The 21,499-nt window shown below is 31.6% G+C and overlaps 2 protein-coding genes and 1 long non-coding RNA gene across 7 annotated transcripts; 1 reads left to right on the top strand and 2 right to left on the bottom strand.

Moving 5' to 3' along the window:
- Nucleotides 1-10,450: 10,450 nt before the first annotated feature.
- On the bottom strand, nucleotides 10,451-11,440 carry LOC127904373 (uncharacterized). Its single transcript, XR_008057499.1, has 2 exons — nucleotides 11,300-11,440; nucleotides 10,451-11,206 (listed from the first exon to the last, which is right to left on the bottom strand). It is a non-coding gene; the product is annotated as an uncharacterized LOC127904373 (long non-coding RNA).
- LOC7462513 (ABC transporter G family member STR) lies at nucleotides 10,577-13,449 on the top strand. Its single transcript, XM_024586909.2, has 4 exons — nucleotides 10,577-10,927; nucleotides 11,011-11,190; nucleotides 11,286-11,554; nucleotides 11,661-13,449. The coding sequence occupies exons 1-4, from the start codon at nucleotides 10,577-10,579 to the stop codon at nucleotides 13,300-13,302; spliced, it is 2,442 nt and encodes an 813-aa protein (XP_024442677.2). The 3' UTR covers nucleotides 13,303-13,449.
- A 3,029-nt stretch (nucleotides 13,450-16,478) lies between these two features.
- Nucleotides 16,479-21,006, bottom strand: LOC7474835 (TPR repeat-containing thioredoxin TDX). Of its 5 annotated transcripts, none has more exons than XM_024586911.2 (10): nucleotides 20,766-21,006; nucleotides 20,622-20,655; nucleotides 19,679-19,822; nucleotides 19,498-19,585; nucleotides 19,335-19,415; nucleotides 19,147-19,211; nucleotides 18,854-18,994; nucleotides 18,672-18,785; nucleotides 17,910-17,940; nucleotides 16,479-16,967 (listed from the first exon to the last, which is right to left on the bottom strand). In XM_024586911.2, the coding sequence occupies exons 1-10, from the start codon at nucleotides 20,882-20,884 to the stop codon at nucleotides 16,639-16,641; spliced, it is 1,146 nt and encodes a 381-aa protein (XP_024442679.2). In that variant the 5' UTR covers nucleotides 20,885-21,006; the 3' UTR covers nucleotides 16,479-16,638. The 5 variants fall into 5 exon arrangements, with proteins under 5 accessions (XP_024442679.2, XP_024442681.2, XP_024442683.2 ...); XM_024586913.2 differs by having other exon boundaries at nucleotides 19,679-19,850; nucleotides 20,617-20,655; nucleotides 20,766-20,972; XM_024586915.2 differs by having other exon boundaries at nucleotides 20,617-20,655; nucleotides 20,766-20,972.
- Nucleotides 21,007-21,499: the final 493 nt, after the last annotated feature.

Genomic DNA, 21,499 nt, shown 5'->3' with positions numbered 1-21,499 from the left:
CACCCCCTCACTTTTCGTGTCCGAGTAAATTTTTTCCTTAAAAGTCATTTCGTTCATTGATTAGTTTTCATAATTATAGGAAAACTATATAAAAATAAGTAGATAGTATTTATTTAACCTTAAATTTTCCCTATTTAACATTCACCATATTCATCCATTCAGGATGATCTTGTAGTTGACTTCATTAAAATAATGGTTCTTCGAACGATGATTTCACCGTACTTATGATCAAATGAGCAGCTTCAATATTGGTACACCTAAAAACCAATGCATGAAAGTCATTTTTACTTAATGTAAAACTTAAAATAACCTAATAAAAATAAATAATTTCATCAGTGAGAAAAAAGACATGATTTACATAGTGTGGTCGGCCTTTGCTTCTGTAATATTTTTTCTTGTATAAAGGTCTTTTTTAGAAGGGATTCCAACTCTTATATTTGTATTGGATGAGCATTGGTTGATAATGTTTGTATCAGGTGTCTTTATAAGATTAACACTTAAATTAATAGCACGTTCACAGTCACTAACACTACTGATTGATGAAACAGTAACACTCTTATTGGATTTGGAACCTTTTCTCCTTTGAAACATGGTATTTAAAAAAAAAAAACAATTAACACAATTATATAACATGTAAAAGTTTGCAATAAGTTACACAAGTGATTGAATGAATTTTCAGCAGAGTTACCCCTACACGGGGGCTCCATAAAGTTTTTTTTATCTCATATTAATATCTACAAACACAATAACAGCCCAAATCACATTTGACGCATGCAAAGTACTCATTTTCTTCTTTTTCTTTTGCAGTATATGACACATGAAACAAAAATCAACTTAGTTATAGAGCAAGGTTTATTGGTCTCATCAAATCCTTGACATCATTAATCAAACAATTAGGTGTTTTATATCTTGACATCAGGACTATACCTTAAAACAACTCAACAATAAGAAAACCTTTTTAAGTTATATGATCCTACAAGTTAAATATTTCTCTATTAAACTTATGAATCATTGTCGTATATCATTTAAACCTTTGACACAAATGTTTAGAATAGTATTTTCCTCAAAGATTCTACCCAGTGTGCTCTCATAAGAAGGAAAAAAAACCCACATACCTAGTTAAAACACAAAAAATAATGACCACGAGCTTTTTAATAACACTTAAACTCTTTAAAGAAAAACCCAAACTTGACACAAGAAAAATAAACTACCAAAACTAATGTTTTTAACAGAGATATAAAAGTTCTTTACATAAAAAAAAAAAGAGCTTTAAAATGAGCTTTAAAATGACATGTAATGCATCAATTTAGCTCTAAATAACCTCACTAACATAATAATTTAACCAAACCCTAACTTCCATATTCAACTTGATAAAGCAACAACTTAAAAGCAAATAAAGCTATTAGAAGTTTGGAACACCACCACCACCCTCCCAATAAAAGAAAGTTAATTAATCATGTTTGGTTGCTACACAAAATGCCATCAAAGTAGGGGGGAAATAAACCTAACTGCCAAACCATGAAGCACCCATGAAAACCAAATTCTTCATTGAATTTGAAAACAAAATTTTCCATTTCTCTATAATTAAATACTATCACATTATCATGGTATGGACTTTGGAATTCAACATCTAGCAATAATAGTTTATCATTCAAGCTAACTACTACTAGTTAAGTCACAATTCATTAAAATGGGGTATCATAATCAATTTGATTTTAAAAAAATTGTTTCAAGGTTTTCTTATTATAGTTCTACTATAACTTTCTAGTTCCTCAAACACCCATTTACTTCCCTTATCTACTTAACCTAAATCCTTGCTATTGAACCAAAAAATTCATATAAAATTGATCAGCATAAGAACTTAATTGGCCAATATAATAAGAAGTTTGCCTCAAACTAAAAAAAAAAGATAAGAGAGGAGGAGGTTAGGCCTTGCTTTGAAAAAGAAAGATAGATGACGAGAGAGAAAACGATGATATAAAGGAAAAAAGAAATAGGGATTTGGGTAATTAGGGATCTGAAATCTTGAAAAGAATAAGAAATAAGGGAAGAGAGGGGCTATTGGTTTTAATTGATTTTATCATCACTGACAAAATTTCTATCGTCCGATTTTGCGAAATCAGTAAAGTGGGAGGCCCCTCGACTCGCCCTTTCTATCTATAAAAACATGTTCTTTGGCTAGGTTCTTGGGTCTGGTTGAGCCTATTTGAAATTACATCTCTGCCTCTCATCTACCTCGAGTTACTTTGCTTGGTAGTTAAAGTATCTCAAGAAAAGAAGTCAAATCCCTTTCGGGGTTTTTTAGGGATCGATTCACTCTGCGTAGATTGACTGAATGCAGAAATCCTTCCACTAGGTTCTATTAATACATTTGACATGTCATCGATGTCGATGAAATTAATTACAATTTTTTATTTCATTGATGATTTTGTAAGAAATAAAAACCTTAATTGCCGATGGATTATTCTATCAGAAAATCAAAAACTTTGTGTAACTTTCTAAAAACAAATTGGTAATCTATTATTGATTTCATCATAAATAACAGCTTAATTTCTAGTGGACTTTTCCATAAAGAATTGTTATATCATAGGTGATTTCATTGGTAATTAACTTCACTATATTTTTATTAGTTGTTACAATTCTCTTGCCAACCTAAACATATAACAACAATCAATGAATATGCATGAAAAGCTTAAACTAGATGAATATTCAACATTGATTAAGCATTTTAACAATGAAAATAGTGAGGCAAAAGTATTTCTTGCATTAACTAGGGCTTGTTTTAAAGGGATAAATCTTATCTGCACTCTAGGATGCAAATATACAAGAAACATTTCAAGTAAAAAACTTAATTATATAAGAAAACTACAAATACTACAAAAACAAGTTCAATAAATTAACCTAAAACATAAGTGGGTTACCAAAAAAAAAAAGGTTGATTTGCTTATTTGATGTAGCGAAGCCGCACAAAAAATTAAAGCAAGAGAGATATGTTGACACCATTGATAGATTTAAGTTGACACCAGCGGGGTGAGTGGATTTGTGAGGATGGTGGCTGAATTTATGAGAAAATAGAGGAAAAGGGTTATTGTTTCTTGGACAAGAATAATAAAAAGAAAGTTGGTTGGGGGGTAGAATTGTCGAGTATTGATTCATTTAATTTTTTTGATGGAATGTTCATTAATAATTTTATTAGGAAATATGTGTCAAATTTCTGATGGAATCGCCAATGAAATATTTATTAATTTTTTATTTTCACTATTCCATCAGAAAGTCTATTGGTAATCACTAATGAAACATATTTCATCGCTATATACATCGATAATTACCAACAGAAACATTTCATTGCTATTTATGTATGAAAGTACAAATAGACTATTTATTGTTATAGTTTCAGTTACTATTTTTCAATTTTCTGGCAGTAAACGGTGATAAAGCAACTCTAGAGTCATTATCTATAATTTTCTAGGACCATCTCGTCATTGAAAAAAATGGTGGCCATTGTTATTTATTCCCCCACCCATTTTCTATATTTTTTTCACCTAAAAACACCCAAAAATCATCTTAAAGACAGTAAAATCTCATTTTAAATCTCAAGCCATGTCCTAATGGATACTAGAAACTCAAAAAACCAAATCATTTGCTCTCTTGTGTCTTCTCTCCTCCTTCAACATTCAAGGACTTGATTGTAACATAAATAAGTTTAAAGACCATTTCATAAAAACTTAGAACTCCAAGGACCAAAGTGTACAAAAAATATAAATTTCCCAAACAAAAATCACTTATCCGTTTAAGTCAAAGATGCCTAAAATGATGTCGTTTTTTTTTTCACTATAACCACTGCTAAAAATTAGTAGATAGCAATGAAAACAGACGAAAAATATTTTGTTAGTAATTGTCAATGAAAATAAAGATAAAATATGTAATTTGTTATTGAAATTGTGAAGGAATAGGAAAAATCAAAGAACCAACTGGCTTTCTCATATTCATCTCCAAGAAAATGGTCAATACCCTTCACCTTCATGCAAAACACCAAAGCTAATCCTTTGGTTTCCTCGTGCACCAGCTCAGCAACCATCGAAGTCCTAGACCACCACAATTAGCAGTGTTATAATTATTTGTTTTTATTTGCATGGCCAAGTTTCTTAAAGGAAACAGAAACAAAAGTATATTTTTGCATTTGTGCATATTTTTATCCCCTACTTTTTTTTAGCGTTTCCATAAAGGAAAAAAAAACTAAAAAATATTTAGCATTTTAATTTTTTTTGTTTTAGCATTTTTTTACACAAAAATATATACAAAAATATTTTGCACGCATATTTTTACTTTATAACAAGTTTATAAAGCTTATTCAAACTTGGTTAAAATTAAAAGGTCTATTGAGCAACATATCCAAATTTTCATAATGATAAAAATCATTATCCTTTCCTTCTAAATAAATAAATAAAATATTTGTTATTCATGTTCAGGGTAAATGGACTTATATTGAGCCATCGTCTTGAATATTAAAAAATAATAACACGATTCCTAAATTTTCAAGAACAAAGTAAACATTCTAAATTCAAATAGATTTTTATTCATTCACGTTAAAGTCATGAATATCAACTTAGATTGATATCCACCACTATCAAAATTGGGACTATCATTTGTAATATTCACCGATGGTAAAGTTAAGAATATTCGTATTCATCAATGCCAGGATTGATAATACTTTTAATATTTACTAACGTCAGAGTTAAGAATATTAGCAATAAATTTATAAATAACTTTTATTTCAATATTCACTGACGACAAAGTCATGAATATCAGATTTTTCCTTCATGTAATACTTATCAATATCAGAGTTGAAAGTGTTTTTTAGTTAAATATACACTAACACCATAATCAAGAATATTATAGGCATATCATCGATAGCATAACACAAAAGATATTTTGCAATTTAAGACAAAACTAGCAATACAACTTATCTTAGGTAGGGTATTTTAGAGATGATAGTATCTTTACTTTAATGTAACCAGTTATGTACCATAAAACCTTTGTTGACCAATTATGGTTTCTTGTGATTAGAATATTAAATGACGAATCTCCTTTCTATTTTACTAAGCTTTAGTAGTTTTTGTGCTATTTCTTTTAAGCATTTTTCTTGTTGCTCTTTTTCTTTGCCTCGTTCATTTATATGGTTCTTAGGAATATAAAAAACATATATCTTTAGTAAAAGTTCTTAGCAAGTGTGCTAACTGCTAGCATATTGCAGCTTTAGATAGTTATCATAATTTTCTTACATAAATGGAAAGTACACCTTTTCTTAATAGTATTTTATTTTGTGTGTTTCTTGCAACATAGAAATACATTGCAAATACCATTAAGGTTGCGATGCAATTATGAGAACCTTTGAGTATGCTTGTCTTGTGTAGGATGTATAAAACTACAACTATCGGAAGTATAATTGTTTATAGGTAAATTGAGAAATAAGAAAATGTGATGAAATATATTTTCTTCTGACGATATTATACTTGATAGCACCTGCAGTAAATCTATATTTCATGTGGTTAGAGTTGTGTTAACATGAAATCCTTAAGCTGTAATCTTTTTCTGAATAATTTTGATTGCACCATCTAAGGGATAATTGTTGGGTTTCTAAATGTTATACACGCAACGAAAATAATAAAATAAAATTATTCGAGAGTCCCTAGGATTCTAATAGACAGATCTAGAGTTGTTTAATGATTTCTTCCCTGAATATATTATTTTCTTCAGCTTTGTATAATTCTTTAAAGACTAGGTTGTCACAAACCACAAGTCGTCCTATTGCCCGGTCTCCAATAGTAATCCACATGAACCACCAGTGAGAAATATCATAAATCTCTATTTAGGAGAGAGAGATTGATATGCCTAAAGTGACAGATCTTTATTCTATGACTTACATAGTTTTCTGTCTAACAAATAAGGACTCAAAAATAAAAGGCATAACTTACTATTTATAGAAAAATCTAAAAAACCATATAAATTAGAAAAATATATATTTGCCTCCTAAATAATATCCATATATTAATTCAGGATAATTTTAGAAATTAACTCAATCAAGTCCTTACTTGGTTTTTCTAAGTCTAGAAATATAATCCATGTATTATTATATTTTCGTCCTTAATTTATAAAATATATTATAATCAAGTCATACTTAATTAAATCATCTCATATTAATTTTTTACTAATGGTTATTAATGTGTGTGATTCATTAGGTTCCTAATATGTTGGCTCAAATATAAATTATAATTCTAATTAAATAGAATTACATAAATTAAACAATTTAATTTATTATCAATTCAATAATTGATTAATTAATATTTGAAGATTAGGTGCATTGTCTAGTAACATGTCATGATCCCTTAAATATTATAAAAGTCATTAGTGGTTTGACTTAACCTTTTAGTGACTGTTTTCTCAGTGTAATTAATATTCTTTCATCAATAATGTTTCGATTTAATATTAAAACATGCTGTCATGTTATATCATGTTTGTTTTCTATATAATAGTCATTGATCATTTAAATAAGACTTGAAACTCTTTTCAAATCTCATTTCACATTGACTAAGGATTTTACAGTCAATATTATTTAAGAATAGATGAAATATTTTTTATAATTCATCTAGGATGATGAATCATCTATTGATCACTCAAATACTTTTATATAGTTCATATTATACTCAATATTTATTCCTTCGTTACCTCAATTAAGATAAAATATAATATGATCAAATCATAACATTCTCTATATATGATAACTTAGTAATCTTAAGTCTAAGTATCACTTACACAACCGTCACGTGAGTCTTTCCATAAACGTGAATGATCTCTCCATATGAAATTCTCGTGCAAGTTAGTTTAGTGTATATATCTTGTGACAAACATCTACATACTAGTTCTAGGTATCCTTTATACCTCAGTTTATAAGAACAACTGTTTCTTTTCATAAAAAAAAAACATCATATGTATCAGTCTCTACGGCTCTAAAAAATATATTGTACTTAAGAGACCATCAACCAAGAACATTTTAGGAACAATGCTTTTATGCAATAGGAATCTCATAATTATAACAACTTTATAATTTTCTTTGCAAAGAATTTTTATCCCATAGGCTTTATCTTTACTCTAGATTCATGTATCAAATATTAGATTTATTAATCTAATATTATATGAATAATAATATTATTAGATTTATTATTATTACCCAAATGTAATAATATCACATGTAACCAGTCGTTTGGCTACAAGGCATATTAAACTAATAATAACAACTAACCAAAAAAAATTATGAAAACACCAATATTGGAATCGCCAACAAATAGGTCCATTTCATTGGCAATTTCACACCCATTTCATCAGAAAGATTTGGCATTTTTTGATGAAATCGGCAACTAAAATTCCATCAAAAATTAATTTTTGATGGACTCGTCGAAAAAAAATGAGCACTAACATCTCTTTTTTGGTGCGAATAATTCATCGGCATTTCATTAGAAATTCCTTTGGTATTTTAATTTTTGAAGGAAATGCCGATGGAACGACAATCCCAGATGAGAAACTTGTCGATGATAGGTTTTCATCGGAAATTCCATCAACAGTTAAAATATTGATGGAATTTTTTCCTAAATACCGACAAAATATTTCATCGGTGTTTTCCAATTTTCTAGTAGTGAGCATAGACTTAATTGCAGTGAAACTAGTGTGTTTGGTATTGAGGTTGTTGTTGTGGCTGTAGTTTTAAAAAAATTGTTTTATAAAAAGTACTTTTAGTTGAGGTTGGTTTGAAAAAATATATGTTTGGTTAAAATTGTGGTTGAAATTGAGGTTGAACAAAAAGTAATTTAATGTATTTGGTTAAAAAATGCTTCTCAAATTGAGGCTATAACATAATTAAAAAAATATATATATTAATATTAATGATTTTTAATTAAATATTGTAGATTTAACTACTGTTATTATATCATGAAATAAATAATATTGATATCAAATATTTTTTATTATTCCATTAAACTATATGCAATTTCATTACGTACAAAATTCATTCGACAAGAACTACAGTTTCCATGGTTTTTTGAGCGTGCAATAAAATTAGGTAAAATATTATCAGGAATAAAATTTAGATTACAGTACGAGTAAATTTAATTCATCTTAAACTAATTTTTTTAAAAACAAAAAAAAATATTGTTCACGTTCATGTGAATAGTGCGAGTGAAATCAATTAACTGCACTAGTTTTTCAAGAAGAAAAAAAAACTAAACTTTTCATGTGAACAGTGCGAGTGAATTAATTCACTCACACTAGTTTTTTTAAAAAAAAAAAACTGTTCACTTTAGTGAACAGTACGACAGTGGAGCATGGCTCCACTGTTCACTGAACAGTGGAGCCATGCTCCACTGTTGTGGTTCCTCCCCCACGAGAACCTGTGGCACAATCTTTGATTTTAGTGGGTCTTACCAGCATAAAGTATTTTTTTTCTACGTTACCAAACGGTATTACGTGTGGCTGCGGGTGAACCTTACCGGCATCCACGTTACCAAACGAGCACTTAATTTTAGCTTGTTTATAATATAGTTTAAATTCATCAAACTCAATTAATGTTTATAAAAATATAATATAAATCCTCTTTCAATAAACTGCAAGAATTGAAAAAATATTTAAAATGAATATATTGTTCAATGAACAACAATGAGATAAAAGTAATTGGTTTTTTTTTTAATAATGGAGTAACCTATCAATGTAACATTTTATAATACATGTCTTCTCAATCATATTTTTGTGCAAAAAAAAAATCAATCATAGCTTTTATTTTATCCATATTTCTTAATGTGTTCATCCCTCAACTTTTTTTTTTCAAAATTAATGAATACATGCATTACACATGATAGCTAAATTGTGAATTGACTTAAACACCTTTCCAAAAATATGTAAAATGAAACAAATAAATGTTTTAAATAAGAAAATTTTAATGAAAATAATTGATAAATAAGCATGTTACAAAATATGGATGAACTAAAGATTACGATTGATGGTATTTTTATACAATGTAAGATTAGAAAAACACGTGTAATATACAAGAATATATTTTTCCTTTGATTTTTTCTCATTAAAACCAAACTTATTAGTACATATTCCTATATAATTTGGGTAGATTAGTTTCCATTCATCCTTTTTCTTACTAATCACATAGCTAATTGGATGGATTAATACATGTACTATCTCCCTCCCTCACCCTTTTGTTTTATTATTTACATTTTCATCTTTCCGAACAAATAGAATATTAGGTAGTGTTTAATTATTATCTTAAAAAAAACAAAAACAATAAAAATAAAAAAGACAAGTCATAACAAGAGACGATAACATGATTGTGTTCGGTAATAATATACAAGATATAATGACAATCTATATATCATATTTAGTTAATAATTAATCCATTAATGTTTTTTTGAAAACCAAACTTTTGTCAAGTTTTTAAAAATTTAGATCAATCTAGGTTAACTCTCTTAACTTGTGACCCGTATCTTGTCTTGGATCAGGTTTTAAAACTATAATAATAAACACTTTTATCCTAACATGTTTTAATTGAATAATTTTAAAATTAAAATATTTTTACATTGATATTTTAAGGATAAAAAATAATAAATATTGTTCTTGTAAACATGTCTCCTCTGTATTTCTAATTTTGAAAAAACATAAATTTTCCCTAAAATTATATAAGGACAAATTTAATTTTATATCCTTTTCACGGAATGTCCATTTATCCTCTTATTTGCTTTTACAGGCTCTTTCACCTGTGTTCCGCAGACCCTAATAGGCTCTGGCTACTTGCTAGTTCCATCCTGTGTCTGGTTTGTGTATTGCCTCTGCCCTTCTAAGAAAGTCCACTTGTATGTCGTTCTAGGTAAAAAAGAACAGCAGAGAGAACTCCAACGTTAATCTCTGGAAAGAATGCTTCTCCTTGTTTCACTATCCAATCTACTCATTATTCCTGTGTCATTTTCGCAAGCTAACATGCCATGCAAAGGCATAAAACTTATCCATCCTTTTAAACCTTAGCGAAGCACTGCCAACTGTTGCTTGGGAAGCATTAATTTGCCTTTGCCAGGCATTATTAGAACAAAGTATATTTATTCTGTCTGAATCTTATTGGTTTGTCCATGGCCCCGCCCTCAACCTGTTATGCCTCAATTTTGCTGGCTTAGGTTTTTATCCTTTAGCTTTGAAAAGCCAAAAGGGAAGAAGAAACATAAAGACAAGCACAGAATGAATGAAAGAACAAAAAAAAAGCTGTCTCTAGTGCTCAATGCAACAAAACAGAACAACTGCCGGTAACATCAAGGCAAATTAATGACAAAAACAATGGGAGAGGAAAGCCAGAAAGAGAAAGCCTGTCTTGGTTTATCCTCTTTATTCTTTGAGTTTAACCATCACGTTTTTGTCTGCAATCCACATGGTACATTCCTCACCTTTTTATACCATACCAAAATTCTAACTTCAGTTCTAAAAAAATCTTGTGACCCATATTTGGCTAAGCCGAAAGGTGCTCACTCACTCGAAGATGGCAAGCCGAGGCAGGTCAGATACAAATAACAACCTTGAGACTCTCTTAGACTTGGACAAGTTAGCTAACAGAAATGGAGTGGCACCAGAACCCCGGAAGATGATGCCAGGGAATGGCCTTGAGTTCAAGAACCTATCATATAGTGTCATGAAAAAGCAGAAGAAAGATGGGGTGTGGATCACCAAAGAAGCGTATCTTCTGAATGATATCTCTGGACAGGCTATAAGATGTGAAATCATGGCTATCATGGGGCCTAGTGGCGCTGGGAAATCCACATTTCTTGATGCCATTGCTGGTCGGATTGCAAAAGGGAGTCTTGAGGGATCAGTTCGGATAGATGGAAAGCCGGTTGGTGTTATCTTTTCTTGTTCAATCTTAAGAACCTGATATAATTTAATATTATGCTTATATAATAAGGTATGGCTGTGCAGATAAGTACAAGCCACATGAAGATGATCTCATCTTATGTGATGCAAGATGACCAGCTCTTCCCCGCGTTGACAGTTTTTGAGACCTTCATGTTCGCAGCTGAAGTTAGACTTCCCCCTTCAATTTCCAGAGCTGAGAAGAAGAAAAGAGTCTATGAGCTCCTTGACCAACTGGGTTTAACAGTATGATGTCCCCTTCCTGATCACACAAACACACAGCACATTTACTATATTATGTGAACATAATAGCAAAATTAGTAACATGATTGATTCTGCAGAGTACAGCACATACGTATATTGGTGATGAGGGGAGGAGAGGAGTGTCAGGAGGGGAGCGGCGACGAGTGTCTATAGGAATTGACATCATCCATAAGCCATCACTGCTGTTCCTCGATGAACCTACCTCGGGTCTTGATTCTACAAGTGCTTACAGTGTAGTTGAAAAGGTGAAGGACATAGCTCGGGGCGGTAGTATAGTCTTGATGACCATCCACCAGCCATCTTTTAGGATTCAAATGCTCTTGGACCGTATCACAGTTCTCGCAAGGTAAAATAAACAAAAACTCAAGTCCCTGAAACCCTTAAAACTGTATCCGTCAGATTCTCTGCTAGTATCACATCTTGCTGATTAAGATATCAAATTATGCAAACAGGGGCAGACTGGTATACATGGGAAGCCCCGCTGCTCTTCCTAACCATCTCTCTGGATTTGGAAGGCCTGTTCCTGATGATGAAAACAGCATTGAGTATCTTCTGGATGTGATCAAAGAGTATGATGAATCAACTGTTGGACTTGATCCCCTTGTGTTGTACCAACGCGATGGCATCCAACCAGATCAAGTGGCACAGACACCAATCCGCAGAATACCAAAAAACCTCAGGACCCTGCCCACTTCTTACATGAAAACCCCTCTATCAAAGTATGCCATCAGCCTCCGAAGCCAAGGATTGTCAGCTACAGGAACTATGACATCTCAAGCGGACTCTGGTCAATTTGATTACAACGATGATGATGATGATGAGGAATTTGACAACTCCCTTGAACGCAAATCTACTCGCACACCGATGTCAAGTGGTGTGTATAATCCTCGTTTGGCTTCTCAATTCTACAAAGATTTTCCAGTCTGGGTCTACCACGGTGTCAAAGGAACTCCTCGCCGAGCACCATCATGGACTCCTGCGAGAACTCCAGGAAGGACACCCGGGAAAACACCAATGAATGCACCAAGAAGCCAACCTTCAAGCCGATACTCAACACCACAGCATGTTGTTCCTCGTCCAAAAACCCCAGTACTTTCCATCCCTTCGCTAGACCCATATTCTCCTTCTTATACAGAATCTAGTTGGGATGAAGAAGAGCCTGATGAGGCAGACCATGGTCCTAAATTTGCTAACCCATGGCTCCGGGAGGTAGCAGTTCTTTCATGGCGCACAGTACTTAATGTGGTTCGCACTCCTGAGCTTTTTCTCTCGAGAGAGATCGTATTAGCTGTCATGGCACTCATTCTGTCCTCGCTTTTCAAGAACCTGGGTCATCCATCTTTCCAAGACATTAACAGGCTTCTCAATTTCTACATCTTCGCAGTTTGTCTTGTTTTCTTTTCCTCCAATGATGCTGTCCCAACATTCATCCAAGAAAGGTTCATCTTCATCAGGGAAACTTCCCATAATTCATACCGTGCTTCCTCCTACGTCATCTCCTCACTCATAGTCTATCTCCCATTTTTCGCTATTCAAGGCTTTACATTTGCTGGCATCACCAGATTCTTACTGCATCTCAAAAGCAATCTCTTCAACTTTTGGTTGATTCTTTATGCATCCCTCATAACTACTAATGCTTATGTGATGCTTGTGAGCGCGCTTGTTCCAAGTTACATCACAGGTTATGCCGTCGTGATTGCAACAACTGCTCTATTCTTCCTCACCTGTGGGTTCTTTCTGAAGCGATTGCAGATACCTATCTACTGGAGGTGGCTCCATTACTTATCTGCAATCAAATATCCATTTGAGGGGATGCTATCAAATGAATTCAAAGGCTTAAGATGCTATTCAGGGAAACCTTCAGAACTTTCACCAGGCCCTCTAGGAGAGATCAGATGGAGCCAGCTGCATAATGAATCAATAGCAAAATTAGAGCCAAACTGCATGTTGGTTGGGCAAGATGTTCTATTCTCCATGGATATTACGATGGACAATATTTGGTATGACATCGGTATCTTGTTAGCTTGGGGAGTTCTTTATCGGTTCTTCTTCTACCTGGTTCTTAGATTCTACTCCAACAACCAGAGGAAATGAAGTTTTTTTTATTATTATTATTACTACTATTATTGTTATTTTTCTCTTCGCATTTTGTTTTTGTTTCAAATCAATGTTTGTCTTAAACTCTAGGTCATGACTAATACATAATTCATATACTATGACCAATATATGATTAATTGCTTAGGAATTTCTTGTTGCTTTATTTAGAATACTGTTGGAAATAATGAATAAGAAATTTAAAACCGCTACCAATAGATATTTTTATATTCTTCACAATGATTTTTTTATTATTATAACACCAGCTAAGAAACGATTTCATATTTGATTAAATATAAAAATAATAAACAATAAAAATACATAATTAAGAAACAAAAATACCTTTAAAACAAAAAATTTAAACCTAGAGCCAAGGGTATTTTTGGAGCGATGTATGTCGGCGTTAGTGATCCAGTTTGTTGTCGATGGACTTTTTTTTTTTTTTTTCTCTCTCCTCCACCAAAAATTATAATGTAGCCTTTTTTGTTGTTGATATTTCAACTTCAATCCTTCTTCTTTTTATTTTTAATTTTTTTTTTTGCCCCTTTTGTCGAAGTTTTATTTGTTTTCAATTTTATACTTCAATCTTAATTTATCAAATATTATATTTTTCAATTTGGTCCTTAGTCTTTTGATTTCTAATTTTTTCCCTTGACCCTTTTGTAAGATTTTATTGGTTTTTAATTTTATCCTTCAATCCAAATTAATGGTACTATATTTTCTAATTTGGTCCTCAATATTTTGATTTTAACTTTTATTATCGACCCTTTTGTAAATGTTATTATTCTTTTTAATTTCATCATTCAATAAAAGATTTGTTTTTATTTTTTATGTCAATTTCAATCCTCATTCTTTTGATTGTTTTTTTTTCCTTTTGCCAAATTAGTTTTTCTTTTCAATTTCACTCTTCAATCACATATAAATTTATTTTTCATTCTTTTAATTGCTGTTTTTTTAATTCTTTTGTATAAAGCAAATTCTTCTTTCAATTTCATAATTCAATATTTAATTGATTAGGAATTGAACTTCATGGTATTTTCAAATATAGCTCTTAAAGTCTAATTACCCGAGTTATGGGTTTGAAAAGTTAACGTGAGTGCTTTTTTAAAAGGGCTTTATAATTCTCATTATTTTTTACAAGTTATTCCAATTTTATGATCTGGGCTGCGAGTTTGACGGGATATCTTAGGTTGGCTTGACTCTAATTACCGAGGCTACGAGTTTGTTATGCTAACTTGGGTTAATCAAGACTGGTTTTTTATGTATTTTTTTTATCTAATTTTATTCTTATGTATTTAATGGGTTCTGAATTAAGATACATTGTTTGTCCCTTTTTGAAAAAAATTATTTTTTCTCATATTATTCTAATTACTTTTCTTTTTAAATTTGATCAATTTACTATTGTTTCTTCTTTTCTTTTTTTGTCTAATTAAAATAAATCTAGCTTATTCCATCTAGTTGAGTCTATAACATGAGTCTCATATTTTGCTCTCTTAAAAAAATACGCTAGTGATAGCTACATATTATTTTCTGCATAAAAAAAATAGTTTGGCCATGTGACGAAGCGTAGACACTAAGGTTAATTAAATAACTAGAATACTTATGTTTGGTTGCACAAATGCAAATTATAGAAAATACTAAAAAAAACATGAGCAAATCACTATCACCCACGCCATTGTTCATACACATAATTCATTATGCATTGATCATTCAAGTTGTTTTCTCCTCGATTAAGTCCTTTTGTAGTTAAATTGATGGTCAATTAGCTCTGATTTGTTAAATTATGGTAGGATTGAAAATTGAAGGACCATATTAGAAAAGGCAAGACAAACCGGTGGCAACTTCAAAGTTTACATGAAAAGTTCATTTTGATCCCATACTTTCCAAATTTTTTTTTCAGTCCTTTGCTTTTGGGAGTTTTCATTTTGATACATAACTTTATTTTTCTTACTTTTTAGTTCTTGGTTTGAGAGGATCGTTGGATTCTGGTGGTAAAAAGTATTGGTTGACATCAATTTAGCCAATGGAAAAATCTATCTTGGTGTTAATAAATTCAATTTCATTAGGGGAGTCTCATATAGGTGTTCTTTGGCCTTTTCATAGCCTGAGAATGTAGATCTAAGCTCGAAAAAAAAATTATTTTGAGTTAATTTTGTATTTTTGTATTTATTTTTTAAGGTTATATATGAATTTATTAAGGTATATATAGTATTTATACGTGTTTTGGAGTTAAGAAAAAGGGTTGAAAATGAGTTTCTAGAAAGAAAAAAAATCACTCCCGAGTTTTTGAACATCATTATAACTGGATTCTAGGGAGAAGTAGACAATACACCACTAGCTTTTTTTCAAAAAATAAAAAATAAAGGGTGGGTCATCCACTTTTTAAAAGGAAAATAAAATTAAGTCCATCAAGCATATGGGCCTAGGTATTTTTTAAGCCCAACCGTGTTGGGCCACCCAGGGCTAAGCCCACACCTAGACTCTTTTTTTTCATTGTTTTTTTTTGTCCTTTTATTTTTTTCTCTTTCAATTTTATTTTTTAATATTGGTTTTTATTTAATTTTTTGTTGACTTTTTTTTTTAATTTTATCAATTTTTATGACCTTTTTTTAATAGATTTAATTTACTTAGTTTGCAAATAAGATTTCAACATTTTTTCTAATATTATAATGCATTCTTTATATTCTAATATTTGAATGAATTCTTTATATGCAGTCCTACTTAATTTTTTTTATTATCATTTTATTAAACAAAACACTTATTATAATAAACAAAGTTTATTATATAAAATCAGGTAGGTAAATAATCTATGTTACAAAATCAAATATTTTGATATATATATATATATATATATATATATGCATGTGTGTGTTGATTTTTCTAGTTTAATCTTTAATTATCATTAATAACTTTTTTTTATATTGTTTGTACAAATAATTCTTAATTTATTTAATTAAATACATGAAAAAGCTTTTAGATTTAAATAAATTAAAGACATGAACAAGCCTTTTGATTTACAATTGGACTTTTTTATGTCAAAACATGCATTGAAAAGACTTGCATATTCGCTTGCATTCTCGCATTGAAAAAACCTGCACATGTATTTTATTTTTATTTTTTGTGTTGAAAAAAATATATCTAGCTGATAATCACAGGTTAGATAACTAGTCTAAATCTCAAAAGGAACACAGCTTGCGCATGTCAGTCTTATTAGAAAATATATAATAATCTGACACATTTCTCACGTCTTAATATCATTGTTGAGTTGAGAAAGAAAACACTCACAAGGAGTATTACCAGAAGCAAGGTTCTTACAATAGATTAGCTTAGGACTAGCTAGCCAGAATGTTGTTTAACCTTCCTTTCCAATTCATTTTTATCAGCCCCCACAACCTTGTCAATCTCCTTGCCATTCTTTATAAAGTAGAAGGTAGGAACACTGCTGATGTTCCAGCGTGCAGCAACATCTCTTGCCTCGTCTATGTCAACTTTCAAGAAAACAACTTTCAGGTACTTCGCAGCTAAGCTTGTGAAAATGGGAGCAATCATTCGACATGGTCCGCACCACGATGCGGTGAAGTACAGGATTGCAAGGCGGGAAGTTCTTGACGCAGCATTCAGTTTGGGATCTAGTTCCTTGGCAGAATGAATGCCTATAACTTGTCCTGTTCATCAAAAAAAAACAAAAATTGTAAAATGACCTATAGATGCCATTGTCCTGGAAACACCGTAGAACAATTCATCCTACTTCGCATATCACTGATGACAAAGTTTATCTCAACAATTCATCAGGTGATCTCAACTCAGAAGGTTAGGAATAAGAAATATCCTAGTCTATAATGGTGGAAAACATAACAAATGGCAACCGCTTTTTCTAAATAAATATGCTTGAGCAAGCAACGGCTTTTCTATGTTAACGTATTCCATTGTTCCTAGTTCTGCCCTAACAACGTTACTATGATCATTCTCTTATCCTTCACTGTACTTGAAGAACATAAACCTATGCACGCCATATATACACAAGGAATGGATGCTGGACACCCCAAACTAATGAAAGACAGATGATTTACAACACTTTAAAACATACCCAAACCAAACACAAGAAACAGAAATGATGTAAGGCGGCTCAAGAAATCTGGCAAAGAGCAAGTCAGTTTGTTGTTTCCATTCTTTGTACAATTTAATCACTTACATAAAAAACCATGATTATCCATGAATTTCTTCTTCCTGTTTACACCAATACAAACCAAACCCCTCCCCCGAAAAAATAAAAGGAAGAAAAAATAAAAGCCCAAAAAATGAGCAGGGACGTGTAATGTTTTAAAAAAGTTAGGACCAACGTAGAAGTGCTAAATCCAAGTGTTGGCTAGATAAGCACCCAGTACTAAGAGAAATAATACCAACCTAGCATCAGCAGAGCAGTGATGAAGGGAAAGATTATATTCCAAGGCCTAAAAGTTGTGAAGCCCATACAGTGCAACTATGTTAAATTTAATATCATGTCATCCAAAATGAAATTTTCTCTGCTGCACTGGTTTCCTGTGTGTGTGCGCGCGCACACAAGTGCTCATGGGCAGATGAGACAGAAAAGGAACAAAAACCCATACCTTCCTTCAGAGCAGATAAGGCTTCTCTTTCCTGCATTGAATCAAGAGTACTTCAGTATACAGCAATCAAATACAAACCATGATTTAGCAAACCATTAGAGTAAGAGAAAGCAGTGGTGGTTGTATAGCATTTCTTGCTATAATAATCACCAAATAAATTGTTTGAGCACTCGTGAGTATGCATAGGATAAATCTAGAAATTTGAACTCGTATTATTTCTATTCAAATGCCATATTGAACAACATAAAATACACCGCTTGACTATCTTTTAAAACGAGAAGTTGAATCATCTTTGTCTATTAATCTTGACGTTCCCACTAGCATTAGATCATCCTAAAAATGAGTATCTAGAAATAATTTCATAAAAAATTAAATAGAAAAACTTGAATAAAATATGCGACTCATATGAAGAGGGGATAGCCAGCCCTATTAAATGATTGGAGAACATTGTAGATCAATTTCAAGTTTTGCCTCCCCAGTATTTATTTTTTTAAGAGTATTGTTTCATTTGTGACTTTTGATTGCCGATCCTCTGATCTAACATCACTATAACTTGACCCAAAAGCATTCAAGTGTAGCCGTGATCATTTCCACTAAGACTTTTGAACCATCATATATTGGAGCATCATGCATCATAAACAGAAACTTTCCAACAAGAGACAGGTATAGGTGAACCAAAGATACTAAATGTTTTTCCTCCCAATGAATACTAAAAGAGCAATTATTAGTACAAAAGTTAAAAAAAAAAAAAAAAACACTTACTTGGGCTTCAGCTTGTTGTTTTCTCTCAAGTTCGGCTTTCTTTAGCTCCCTTTCTTTTCGGAGGCGTTCATATTTTCTACGATGCTCTTCAATTTTGCGGGCATTAGGTTCAACCTGTGGATTTAATTGTACTATCAGAAAACATTTACTGTACTGAATCATGATAAACAAAGGAAATTTACCTTTTTCAGCACCAAACCAATCTCATCATCATAGTCCAACTTTGACGCCTCATGCAGGTCAGTTGCTGCTTGTTCCCATTGGCCCAATATGGCTCTGGCCATACCTCGTACTTTATATCCTTTTGCAGAGTTTGGATTGATCTAAAGAATATAATTCACCTCTGTAAGTCATCATGTTTGTCCAATGGGATAAATAATATCAGACGCATGACAACTGATTAATCTAAAATTTTAAAACTTCTTCTGCTGCCTTGACAAAATCAGTTGTAGAAGGGACCCAGCCAGAGACTTACTGCTAGAGCGGCATCAGCATCACGAATCGCAGCAAGAGGTTTCTTCAGTTTAACAAAAACACTACCTGAAAAAAAGTATCGAAGGGAACTAAGAGATTGATGAACATGGTAAGAACAGGCATTAAATGAAAATTGAAAGATAAATTTCAAATCAGATAACATAACCTTTTTTAAAAACAAAAAGCTACCTCGTGTGGCATATAATATAGCTGAAGTTGGATTCAACGTGATGGCTTCTGTTAAATGATCTATGGCTTCTTCCAGCTTACCTGGAAAACAGACAAACTTGGCAACAAACACTATGGGAAAAATCTCAATCAGAAAAGCTAATACCAAAGGCCAACGGCATACCTTCAGAGATTGCATCCATAGCTTTTGATTTTTCGGTTTTAGCAGCATCCCGCTTTTCTTCTGTAACTTCAACTGCAGGATCTCCCATCTGTAATCACAAAACATGTGTGCTTAGCCAATGTTTAAAGCCTCTGTACCAACTAAATGGAAGTGGCTGAACTCAATGAACTCTTTCCATCACCTTTTGTGGAGGATGATTGTCAGGTTCCACGACATCAGTATTATCCAAGTCAATATCAGACTCAACAATTTCATCATCATCTTCAATTGGTCTTTTGGAATCAGAGTATTCCCCAGAGTCAGCCATGTCAATATCACCTTTCTCCTGCATATGAGCACCCTGTCGTCATCACCTAACAATTGTCATAAAGCCAATTACCTCCCATGCTACAAACCATTTTATAATTTGTTTTTTTTTCAAGAGAACCAGTTAGGCTCAATGGTCGTTATTGAAAAGAATTCTTGACATGGAAAAATGAGGGACTCGATCTCTCTCTTGTTCCAAGCAAGTTATAACTTTCTAATCCACTAGGTCAGAGTCCAAAACTCGAGAGCAATATTTCTGCCAGTAAAATAAACAGTATAGAAAAAATTACTAGAGAAGAAAACATTCTTTTTTGAAATGAAAAACAGCGTGATATTTTAGAGTAAAAATCATAAGAACGAGATAAATCAAATGTTTCGATTACAAAATCCTTCATCTTTTCCTCTTTGAAGGATTTTAATGGAAAAAAAATTAATAACTCCATATATTATCAAATACAGCTCAAACTTTTATCAACAAAGAGAGTTTTATGTAATAACACTAATTAATTGTATAAATTCGGTTCAAGGTTGACTCTTTTCTCTCTCTTTTTCCTCATTTGTTTCCATTTCAAGAAATGATCATAAGGAAATGTAAATTAGTATCGAAAACCATTCTTTAAAGTATTTCAGCAATATACAACTGCAAGAAATGAAGTTATAGCTCATTTCCAGTGACAACAAGGTAAGTTCAAATCCAATGAGACAATCACTCGTACACAAATTTGTGCGTTCTTTACAAACCCAGAAGCAACAGCAGGCAAAAAACCAAAACTGCATAAATAAGAAGTGAAAAGTGTAGTCAAGAAACCATGCCTCACCGATTTTGTCTCTGGAGGAAATCGAGCACCTAGGCTGCGAACCCCAAAAAAAACAAAAAAAAAAACACTAAATCATTAAAACCAAACAAAACAAAAACAAGAAATATTAAGATATGTAGAGAGATCTTGGTTGGAAATTAATACCTTTGAAGATAAGTCTTGAAGAAAGCAAGAGATGGGGTGTGGATAATAGAAGGGTTAGCCTTACACTGATCAATAAAGTGTTTGAGCTCAGTTACTTTAGCGGCATCCATCTGGAACATATGCCTCTCTTTCTTTTTCTTCTTTTTCCTCAGAGAATCTTGAAAACAAGTGATGCGCTTGTAACCTTGCGCACTAATTTTGTTTATATATATATATACACACACACGAATTTATACGTTGAAAAAAAAGAGTAAATTGTATATGTGCTGGATAAGCACGAGATGTGTTTTATGGGGAAAACAACATATTAATGCTCTAATTATTGTTTGATTGTCGATTTAGTTCTCAATTCAAAAAAAAAATGTATGAAAGATGTTAATAAATGAAATAATTCCAACAATATTGGGTCATTAAAAGTCTTACAATTGTTTGAGAGATAAGAAAAATTTTGAAATGCATTTATAAAAAAATTCAAAAATCTCGGCCATGAATTTTTTAAAAAAATGCTTGAGCAATATAAATAAAGTTATAGGAATAGTAAGAATTCTTAAAAACTTTGAAACTGATAAAAAATTAAAATCTAAGAAATAATTTCAAAAAAAAAAGAAAATTCTTAGCCATTGGTATTTTTCAAAAAATAATTAAGAAATAAAAAAAAATTAAGAATTTTGAATTTTTGTATATCTTAAATATTTCAAATATTTTCAACCACCTCCAACTTTTTTAACATGGTC

This window comes from Populus trichocarpa, chromosome 15, assembly GCF_000002775.5.
Source record: "Populus trichocarpa isolate Nisqually-1 chromosome 15, P.trichocarpa_v4.1, whole genome shotgun sequence".
Taxonomy (NCBI): domain Eukaryota; kingdom Viridiplantae; phylum Streptophyta; class Magnoliopsida; order Malpighiales; family Salicaceae; genus Populus; species Populus trichocarpa.
This window is presented reverse-complemented; position numbering and strand designations above follow the sequence as displayed.

What these genes read in the sequence shown, in the direction of transcription:
- LOC7462513 (XM_024586909.2), top strand. Translation starts at nt 10,577, where the DNA reads ATGGCAAGCCGAGGCAGGTCAGATACAAATAACAACCTTGAGACTCTC. An exon ending in TTCGGATAGATGGAAAGCCG is followed by an intron (nt 10,928 to 11,010) that starts GTTGGTGTTATC and finishes ATGGCTGTGCAG; the next exon opens with ATAAGTACAAGCCACATGAA. An exon ending in CGTATCACAGTTCTCGCAAG is followed by an intron (nt 11,555 to 11,660) that starts GTAAAATAAACA and finishes TTATGCAAACAG; the next exon opens with GGGCAGACTGGTATACATGG.
- LOC7474835 (XM_024586910.2), bottom strand. Translation starts at nt 20,884, where the DNA reads ATGTTCCAGATGGATGCCGCTAAAGTAACTGAGCTCAAACACTTTATT. An exon ending in ACAATCATCCTCCACAAAAG is followed by an intron (nt 19,586 to 19,678) that starts GTGATGGAAAGA and finishes TTGTGATTACAG; the next exon opens with ATGGGAGATCCTGCAGTTGA. An exon ending in CTTATCTGCTCTGAAGGAAG is followed by an intron (nt 16,968 to 17,909) that starts GTATGGGTTTTT and finishes TTTGATGAACAG; the next exon opens with GACAAGTTATAGGCATTCAT.